The 10,808-nt window shown below is 41.3% G+C and overlaps 2 protein-coding genes across 3 annotated transcripts in view; one reads left to right on the top strand and one right to left on the bottom strand.

Moving 5' to 3' along the window:
• LOC106808071 (secretory carrier-associated membrane protein 4-like) overlaps positions 1 to 1,819 on the top strand; it is a 13,689-nt gene extending 11,870 nt beyond the window's left edge. Inside the window, exon 8 of the mRNA XM_014810629.1 lies at positions 1,790 to 1,819. Coding sequence (XP_014666115.1) covers positions 1,790 to 1,819 — 30 coding nt within the window. The remainder of the gene's footprint in view (positions 1 to 1,789) is intronic.
• A 378-nt stretch (positions 1,820 to 2,197) lies between these two features.
• LOC106808081 (cysteine-rich and transmembrane domain-containing protein 1-like) overlaps positions 2,198 to 10,808 on the bottom strand; it is a 13,736-nt gene continuing 5,125 nt past the window's right edge. Inside the window, exons 1-4 of one of the 2 annotated variants that reach the window (XR_001393749.1) lie at positions 3,751 to 3,772; positions 3,496 to 3,539; positions 2,888 to 2,969; positions 2,198 to 2,628 (exon numbers count right to left, since the gene is read on the bottom strand). Coding sequence is in view for 1 of the 2 variants with exons in the window: in XM_014810645.1 (XP_014666131.1) it covers positions 2,575 to 2,628; positions 2,888 to 2,969; positions 3,496 to 3,539 (180 nt within the window). In the remaining variant the exon portion in view is untranslated. Of the gene's footprint in view, positions 2,629 to 2,887; positions 2,970 to 3,495; positions 3,540 to 3,750; positions 3,773 to 10,808 lie in introns of those variants that run through there. The other variant, XM_014810645.1, reaches the window with a different exon arrangement.

The raw sequence follows: 10,808 nt of genomic DNA, 5'->3' as shown, positions 1-10,808 counted from the left end.
GAGAGAACCAAATAGGGAGTGTTTGAGGGGGAAATCAACGTTGGCATGCTGAGCAAAAAGCCGTTGGGCCAACGTTGGCTGTCAGACGTTGGGCCAACGTTGGCAATACGACGTTTGGCCAACGTTGGCCCGCCGAGCAAAAATCCGTTGGGCCAACGTTGGCAAAATGACGTTGGGCCAACATTGGCTGTCTGACGTTGGGCCAACGTTGGCACGCTCAGCAAAAAGCCGTTGGGCCAACGTTGGCTGTCTGACGTTGGTCCAACCTTGGCACGCTGAGCAAAAAACGTTGGATCAACGTTGGCTGTCTGACGTTGGGCCAACGTTGGCAATATGACGTTGGGCCAACGTTGGCTGCCAACGTTGGGCTCAATGTTGGCACGCTGAGCAAAAAGACGTTGGATCAACGTTGGCTGTCTGACGTTGGGCCAACATTGGCAATATGACGTTGGGCCAACGTTGGCCGACTGCCGTTGGGCCAACGCTGGGCCCAACGTTGGCACGCTGAGCAAAAAGACGTTGGATCAACGTTGGCTGTCTGACGTTGGGCCAACGTTGGCAATATGACGTTGGGCCAACGTTGGCCGACTGCCGTTGGGCCAACGTTGGGCCCAACGTTGGCACGCTGAGCAAAAAGACGTTGGATCAACGTTGGCAGCCAACGTTGGCCCAACGTTAGCATGAGCTGAAGACAGCCGTTGGCCCAACGTTGGCCCAACGTCAGCATGTTATCTGGGAATTATATCAAATAATTTAGAGTACTATCTTATTACTATCTGTATTGAGGTGTTGTAATCCCTAATGTTTACACATTTGTTTCACAGAGTTTTGTAATTGCTAATAGTAACATAATGTTACATTGTATATTCTAATTTGTGTTTGTTAAACATATGGTATAATATCAATTCCATTGTGTTTGCAATTCCAGCTTGTATTATTTATTTTTGTATTTATTGATGCCAAATATCCTACAGTTAAGTTTATGTTAAACAACCCATTTAATTGTTCTAGTTTCTTTATTGCAGTTATACCATTTCTATTCTAAAGCCAATTTTGTTTTGCTTTGTTATTTTGAATATTATAATATTAGCATATGTTATGTTTTATTCATTTTTACTTTTATTTCACAGATTCATTTTACATTTGTGTTTTGTGTAATTATTATTCTTTGGTGCCAAAGTTGCCACATAGATTTAAGTACAATTTAGTTATCCTTGGAATAATTATACTGGTTTTTGCCTTTCAACAGTTATGTAAAACATTCTAGTTTGTTGTCAGATCAAAAAAGTTTCACACCCATTTTGAAAGCTTGATGATATTTTTGTCATATTTAACCAGGTTATTCGAAACTTAAGGAAAGTGTCTAAAATCATTCATTTTATATTATGATGCAATATTGACATATAATTATATCTTATTTGTGTTGCCAGTTAAGCGATCAGTTACGCAGCAGTTTGTTTATTGTATTGATATTGATTTTATTCATGTTCTCTGCTATAACTTGAGAGAATCAATATGTAATATTTTACGGGTTAATTTTATATTTCAAAATAAAATTTGTTTGGTAACTTCAATTGCTGCATGGTGTTGTGTTCTGCAATATATATTTAATATGACTGAAAAAGGTCCAAAATATGTGTTTGCCTCAGGTCCAAAAAAATGTTTTGCCTCAGGTAATTTGTTGTCCTAGCTACGGCCTTGAGTCTGAGCCCCAATCGTGAAAATGCTTGTGCTTTAACTAGGTACACATTGACAAAATTAACACCTATTTCACAACTATATCCATTAGAAATTGAAAAGGTTGAGAGCACCAGAGTAGGTCCTACGACTTGACGGCCAGTTTGAATAAAACCTTGAGGTTTCCTGAATCAATACAACTTATTGAAGAAATTATCCTAAATAATTTTAAATTAACTGTCACATGCATAATTTTACAAGGGCTATATTAACATTATTGCATTGTTACTGTTATTTCTGCTTACTATACATTATTCTCACTGTCTTACTATTATATCTGAACAGAGATCAAGTGATGTAATGCACCTTATCTACTTTACAAGACGAGAACTGCAGAATGCAGAGTTAATGCTGTTATAATGAGTTAATGCAGAGTTAATCTTTCATAGTCCTATTACTATGTATCCTATACTACCTACCTTGATGCTGCCTTGAAAAATAATAGAATAAGCACAACACGTTTTACATAATTTTTATGGCCTAATTTTTAATTTGGACAAAATAATTGGAATTACTAACATATCTTAGAAAACTTGTTCGTGTTCTGGAATACATTTTGTATGAATAGATATAAGTATAACAAGTATATATTAGTGCTTTTATCATCCATGATTCCCAATCTTTTATACACAGTAAAAGTAACATTTTCTTGCATTTAAAACTTAATTAAATGTGTCATGATAAAATTCAATACAATCTAGTTCACACACCATGAGAACTAATAAGTCATCAATTTATAATCATAAAATAATGTGCTAATTTTTTTTATTATAAAATTTAATATATTTTAAAGCATGCAGTCTAGCGTTATGTTGGTCCTAGAGTATCTGAGAAGCATTACTGATGTACCACTATAGATCGCTGGGTCGTCTCGTTATCTTCGGCCATGCACTGCAAACAAAATCATTAATATTCTATCAGAAATCTATTGAAACATGGGAATGAATTTAATAGAATTCTATGGAGTTGACACAAAAATTTATTGAGAATAGAGACTACATAAAAAGAATGGTTTCATATTTACAATATTTCAAATTGTAATGTTAAATAAATGCATATAAACATAATGTCTGTCTGAACCTTTACAGTTCTGAATGTTGGCCTTCTACTATTCTCACTGCATGTAAATGTACAACGAATGCCTTCTCACCAGACAGATCCAAACAATGATCCACGGGAAACAGAAGATGCTAATGCAGCAGTGGAGACAGTGGTTGACCCCTTGTTTATGCCTGACATGCCAATAAATATAAATAAATGTCTTAATAAATAAATTCACTAAACTGTTACTATTGATTTCTAGAAACATAAATCCGATGCAGGGCTACCCTTGGCGTTCGCCACCTTCGCAAAACGCGATGAATATTTACTACAGTAACATAAAGAGCCATATACAAATGGCGAATGGTTTAACTGCTCACACAATTACATTTGAATAACGAAATTGTCAAATTTTAGTGTTGTGTCGTAAAATGTTTTCGTACATCTTTTTCCCATACCCATCACCTATTTATGCCTTGCTTAGCACATACGATAAAGTGAACTGTGGCCAAAGTTTTTCATTGGTGGCTAAAAATAAATTTGGTGACTCAAGTCTTGGCTTAATACATCCAGAGGGAGCTCTGCAATTTTCAACATTTTAGCTTTGTTTTCCATTTTCACTTTCTTAATGCTCAAAAAATGACATAAATATGAAATACGGTCATAATGTTCTTAACTCCCATTTACATTTCTTGCAGATAGTGCAAATGTACTTACACAACTGTGGTAGTTGTTGTAGTTAATGGTGGCTGAACAACAACCTACAGGGAAAAAAGTATACAACATGTATTTGAAGTTGAACCTAAATTATTATCACCTGAGCAAGATCAACCTAATCACAAGACTAGACGTGTTTACTCTATGCAAATTCTCAACTTTTCACAGTATGAATCTAATTCAAGGGACACGGCTTTGTACTTATTAGTTGCTATCAAGAATGCTCAGTCTGAAATTTACAGGTGCTGCAAATACCTGGCAATTCCAGAGACCCAGAAGTGCAAAAACTATGTTGATCGGTAGGTGTGTGCCAGCAAAGTGCCCCCAAATATAGTACCATGTGCTATGAGCTGACAATCCATCTCAATGATCAGCACGCAGGGTTCTGGGCCAAACTAATAAAAGTTCCTACCAGACTTTGGCCCTTTAAAGGGCAATTAAGACACACTGTCACTGCAGCAACAGCAACTGACCGTAACGACAAACGACAAAAGTCGCGGCGACTGGCGTAAACACACTGCAGCGACAGCGACCGACGTTAGGTCAAAGTTCACCCAGCACTCGCCACAGTACGTGGTACACATCATCAAGGGCGTAGCCAGGAATTTGGATTGGAGGGTCCTTGAGCGAGTAACAAGTCTGGTGGTCTAAAATATATATTTTTGAGTTAAATGTAAAAATTGTGCTTTCAAATCAATTTAGACGCTGTTTTGTTGACAATACTGGCTTAGGCCATTATTTTATTTTAATTTTTTTGATTGGGGGGTCCTAGGGCCCCCAGGACCCCCCTGGCTACGCGCTTGCACATCATCACGTAAACAAGCGGCAAAAACTCATGCTGCTGCTTTTAAATAACAGGCTGCAAAAACTCTCTAGGTATAAGGATAAGATAATAAAGTAAAATATACGCAACAAATCATCATGTACTGTACGTATATATACGTACTGTCTATAGCTTGCCACAGCTTGCACGCTTTGGTTAGACTGGTTTGCGGTGTCGCGCGAAATATCTGACGAGTGCGAAATATCTGAGATAGCCCCGCCCCGACCCGACCAATGACAGCTCGTCTTGTGTTACGATAGCCATATAGGTTGTGTACACTTGAATGTTTGTGTAAAATACCAAGTTCTGGTACAGGGTAGCGAAGGAGCAGTGTAGCCGTAGGGAGGGCCGGGGAGGGGGAGGGAGGAGGAAGTTTAGAGTAGTACTAGTAGGTGAAGTAGGGAGAAGCTAGTGAAGAATGAGGAAGAGGAGAAGCTGGTGGAGAAGGAGGGGAGAAGCTGGTGGAGAAGGAGGAGGGGGAGAAGCTGGTGGAGAAGGAGGAAGAGAAGGGAGCTGGTGGAGGAGGAGGGGGAGAAGGGAGAAGCTGGTGGAGAAGGAGGGGGAGAAGCTGGTGGAGAATGAGGAAGGGGAGAAGGTGGTGGAGAAGGAGGAGGGGAGAAGCTGGTGGAGAAGGAGGAGGGGGAGAAGCTGGTGGAGAATGAGGAAGGGGAGAAGGTGGTGGAGAAGGAGGAGGGGAGAGGCTGGTGGAGAAGTAGGAGGAGAAGCTGGTGGAGAAGTGCGTGCATGCATGCATCCGTGTGATCGTGCGTGCATAGGGACGGCAGAGATCTAGGAGATTGGACAAAGAGAAAAGACAAAGAGTAGATTGATTCGAGTTAAGGGGGGAGGTGCATGTAAACACAGTGTGAAAACGCCAAGCTGTCACGAGTCTTGTGTGAACGTGGACTCATGCACGCGTGCAATGTAACTCAATCTTATCTCACATAAATTCTAGTGTGCATATTCGCGTAGTCACACACGCGCGATGCGTGTGTCTGAATTACTATCCCCCGGAGGGGGGGGTCTGTTTGTGGTGGCGGAAATTGTATTTATTCTATTTAAGAAACAGACGTGTGTGTTTGTTGAAGAATTCTCGTGATTGCAACCTCGCCATTTGTTCCACTAATTCTCGAGTTTACAGAGTTGTGTCGTGTTTGCTGTAAATGCAACGCCCAATGTTCCATTATCTCGACAATAGATGCCCACGTCTCATAGGGTAGCGGCTGTGGCTTCTGCCTCGTTCAGCTCGTAACTGTATTTCTGAGATCGGTCTAGCTTGCCAGCAGGCAGGCCCACCGTGCAACGCCCTCACTAGATGGAGCTGCAATGCAACATGCCCCTATTAGCAGTCAGTGCATATTTAGCTGTCACATTTTACGTTAAATGGTACAAAATTTTATCTGTCACATTGTACGTTAAATAGTATAAATTTATCTGTAACATTACTGTAATTTATCTTCGGTCCAGTCATGATGCCAGTACTATATATAGTCATGTACTGCTGATTGCTGACTTACATATTTACCTGTCTGTTTACGAAAAACCCTTCAGAAGCATCTAAGCTTTTAGCAGTTATGCATAATTTGTGTGTGTTTTCAGTAAGAAAACTTACGTGTCTGATAGAGTGTTGAAGGTGATGTTGATGACTTGCAGTTCAGGCATGCGCGATGGAACGTGGGTGGATAAGTATTTACGTGAAATATGCTACGCATATCAGTTGTACTATTTATTAAACATACAGATACTATTGTGTATATTAGTTGTGGTATATATTATACATGCGCCTATACAGTAATGAATATTGTTGTACTTCTTTCCCGAAAATATTGCAAGGCTACAACGATTGATATTTCTTGATGAATAATAAGTTTTGACTGCTGTTAGTCTTAGTCGTCCCCGTGTAGAAAGTGATATTGCAGATTTATTGGTCTGTTATACGGTAATTTGGCAGTATTTCATTCGCGTTCGCTACTTGTATTCGGTGTTCCACTATGAATTCGTTGCGGAATCACACGTTGCTTAATATTACCCGTCGCACGCTGTGTTGTTATTGTGCATTTTACAAGAGAATTATGTCCCGAGTTTACGCGGTAAATTATCATTGACGTCGACACTTAATTGTGTTTGTGTTTTCCAAACCGACAAACTGAAAACAAATCGAATCTCTTGAATTAGTTGCTTTACTTCGGTGTACTACATGCAGTGGGCAAACTTATGGATAACAGTCAGTTGTACAACGCAAGTGGAGTGACACATTTGTCTAGTAGATGTGTCGGTGAGTGTGCGTGCGTGCGTGCGTGCGTGCGCGCGCGCGCGCGCGCGCGCGCGTGTGTGTGTAAAAGAGATATGCGAATTGTAAGAACCTTGGCAGCAGAAAATTACATCTTTAATACAGTCACATTGAAAACATCCCTGAAGTCGTGTTCATGCGTTCTTATAACCACTAATTCACACGCACACAAAAGCCTAGCAGCAGCAAGTCCTTATATATGTTCTGGAACATTGTAAGCAGGTTGACAGCATTGTTGTTGTCAGCAGAATGTTGAAAGTTTTTGCTTATAAATTAAAATATTTGCTAATATTTGGAAATGTTTTCATAACAACCCATTATTCCTATAGCTCGTCTACATCGTTAAGGATACTCTCCACCTTTTGCACGGGTATTGCTCTAATGAAGATTAAACGTTTATTGACGAATGAGTCTAATCAATCACTTATTTTATTTATAGAGGAGATATATCTCTATGATCAAGCCTATGAAAAAAAATTCATGCAATTTCCAGCACCAAATTGTTACCACACAAATTTTGAATTTTTATGTAAAAATAGTATTTTAGATATTTATCAATTGCCAGAAAGAGTGAGGATACAAAATTTTCGCCACATGTTAAGCACAATATGTACCAAAATAGCGCATCAGGATTCGTTTCATATTTACCGAGAAAAATTAAAAAACTGCCTAAAATTAAAGTCGCACGTTTGAATTTAAAATTTTTGCGAATAAAGAGATAACTCATAAAACACGGCACTTAATAACAATCCCTGGCGCGCTTTTTTACAGCAATATGTTACCATTAAAACGAGTGTAAAATGTAATTATTCCGAGTTGTAATAACAGAGAAATATCCACTTATACATCGACTACAAAGTCAGAAATTGGAACGGAGAAATCAGCGTTTTTCTATTTTTTGCAATGATCGACCGCCTGAGTAAAAAATGGGTGAACGTATGTGAAATATCTACTGTTAGTACTTACTGCGACATATCCATGACTAACTGACACCACTAAATTGGTAAAATGTTCCATGCACCTTGAGAAATCTGAGAAATTACGAGGTGACCAACGCAATTTCACGCAAAATGGCTCTAACCCGCCCATTGCCTGACGTCACTGTCAACAAACGCGCGCCTTATGTAATGCCCCAGTCACACATACACGACGCACGGCCCGCGCACTGAAAAATCAGCAATTTTGGCCAGTGCGTTGTCGTTCGCTGGGTGTGCGTCAGCATTCGTTACTCGTTCGTCGAGCGCGCTGGACCAACGCTATGTATTCGTTGTCATTCGCTCGTGCGCGGCGTGTGCGTCGGGATTTTTGAGCATGTTCAAAATTGTGCGCGGAGCTCGACTCATGAATGTACACGCCAGAAGGGACACGCGCAGAGCGCGCTGGACCAACGCCAGACACACGCGGAGCACACGCTGGGTATTCGTTGTATGTTCGTCGGCTGAAGGGTAGCGCACACCTAGCGTGCTTCTAACGCATGTCCAGCGAATATGCAGCGAATATGGGCGTGCTGAACGAGTGTTGAACGAGCCTGTAGCGCGCCCAACGTTCTTCTAGCGTGTTCCTAGCGTGTACGCAGCGTGTAGCCATGGAGTATATAAACGGGTCCCGCCCCCACCTCCTCATCATCACTTCTCCTCCGACCCTCATGGGTGATGACAGAGGTTCCGGCTGATCGTGTCTAGAAGAACCACTTCAGACCTTCGCTGGCTGTGCGTTGAACGCGCGGTGCATGCGCGGACCATTCGTTCCGTGCGCTAGCTGCGCATTCGTTAGATTTTTTAATGTGCGGCCTGTGTACGCTCTGTATACACTCTGTATCATGTGTGTGTGTGTGAGAGAGAGGTGTGTGTGTGTGTGTGTGTGTGTGTGTGTGTGTGTGTGTGTGTGTGTGTGTGTGTGTGTGTGTGTTTACGTGGTGTCTGTGTTCGTGTTTGCGTGCGCCCGTGTGCGTGCCCGTGTGCGTGCCCGTGTGCGTGTGCGTGCGTGTTTGTGTGCACGGGGGTCATCCTCGTGCGTGCGAGCTTCTTTCCATATACGCACATTGATTTCAGATCGGCGAGTGGATGTGGAACACTGGGTTTCTTAGATTGAAGCTCAACGTTCACAGAGACAGGGGAACCTATCTATTCGAAAACACAACCAAATTCATCACAACCATCCTCGTAAGTACAGTTAAGACAGCTATCCGTTCGAAACCCAGAACAACGAATATATTTACATATATAAGTAAATAATCTCTAGAGTTGATAGACCCTGAAATCCTTTAATCTGACTGGTTAGAATAAATCAAGCAAACTGGTTTCGAGCTCATCACTCAATAAGGAAAGCATCAAACGACTCGGGCTGTGTTATATAATCGCACAGGAAGATCCATATCTGATGTTGAAGAAAGACCAATATGGCAACGTCATCGAGGGTCTAGAGGGAACTGACATGTACGATGGCTACTGTGCTGATCTAGCTAGGATGATTGCCGCTAAGGTATATACGAGTATGCGTGGCTAAGTGAGTACACACATGCGTAGCTAGCGAGAATTATTAAGTCCATGATTATTATGTATAGTTAAGGAATTACTTAAGAATGTGTTTACTGTTCGAGCAAGCAGATGAATCAACGAACGAATAAACAAACAGACAAACAAACAAACAGACAAACAAACAAACAAACAATTATACATACATATACATGCAAATGAACAAACGAACGAACGAACGAACGAGCGAGCGAACGAACGAACGAACGAACGAACGAACGAACGAACGAACGAACGAACGAACGAACGAACGAACGAACGAACGAACGAACGAACGAACGAAAAAACTTAATAAAGTACAGTTCAATATGTAGGGAGCAGTCATTATATTAAACTGTTCATATCATTACATCTCCCTTCCTGTGCTTAAACTGTCACTGTATGTAAAATAAAGATATACCATACCATATGAACAAACTCTGGTGTTGTATACATTTTGTTGTGTTAACCTACTTTTCATTTCAGATGCACTTTTCCAGAACTAATGCTCAGCAGTGTCGCATTCATTCAAAGTCTTCACAATTCTTTCTGACTGTCCTCAGATACCTTTTTATATTAGGAAGTGATCCTGCATTAGCTCAACTTTTCACAATATATTCATCTGCCTGATGAACCAAATTTAGTGTATAAAATTAAACAAATATGTCTGTTCATGCTTCAATCAATCGCTGTGGCCTTTTGATCTCTCGACCCGATCTGGTGATACAGGTAGGCTGGCTGTCACCAACAGTATTGGGTGTAGACGATTCCACTGGGATACCGGACTGCTGCTGAGTTGTCTCCCCCTGCGACTTCTGGGTTGACATCTCCACCTCTGGTCTTGGCAGTGGCTCGTTGGTCTTCAGCAATGCCGATCGATTTCTCCGCAAATCAGACCCTCTGTCTGTCTGAATCATAAACGACCTGTTTGCGACTTCTCCGATCACTACTCCTTTTTCGCACCAGATTTTTCCATCGTAGCTCAACACTCTAACACGGGAACCGGGTTCAAGAGCAGAAAGCTGCTTAGTTCCACGGTCATGATAGTGTTTCTGTTTCTTTTGCGACAACACTTTCTTCTTGACGACTCTCTGTCTGGTGTTTGTTTCCAGTAGGTTTGTACGAATGGGCAGGTTTGTGCGAATTCTTCTACCCATCAACATCTGTGCTGGAGAATAGCCATTCTCCATCGGTGTACTTTGATAAGCAAGTAGTCCTAACTCAGGATCTTCGCCGCTTTCCTTGAATTTACGAATGTTTTTCACTGTCTGTACAGTGCGTTCGGCTAGTCCGTTAGACTTGGGGTATCTTGGACTTGAAGTAGTATATATGTCTGAAACCCCAGTCTTCCGAAAACTGTTTGAATTCAGCGCTGTCATAACATGGTCCGTTGTCTCCGAACACTTCCTCTGGTATGCCATGTCTGGCAAATGTAGACTTCAGTGAGTTAATCACAGATCTGCTAGTTGCGTTTGACAACACAGCGACTTCTGGATAATTTGAATAAGCGTCAACTACTAGCAGATAGTCTCGACCACTGTATGAAAACAAGTCGGTTGCCACTTTCTCCCATGGTCGACTTACAATCGGATGAGGATCTAATGGCTCTACTTGTTGACGTCTTCGATGTGTGAGACAATGTTCACAATCTTTGACCACATTGGCGATGTCGGAGTTCATCCTTGGC

The sequence above is a fragment of the Priapulus caudatus genome, unplaced genomic scaffold, assembly GCF_000485595.1.
Source record: "Priapulus caudatus unplaced genomic scaffold, Priapulus_caudatus-5.0.1 Scaffold252, whole genome shotgun sequence".
NCBI classification, from domain to species: Eukaryota; Metazoa; Priapulida; class Priapulimorpha; order Priapulimorphida; family Priapulidae; genus Priapulus; species Priapulus caudatus.
The sequence above is the reverse complement of the archived record's forward strand: the minus strand, read 5'-3'. Positions and strand labels throughout refer to the sequence as shown.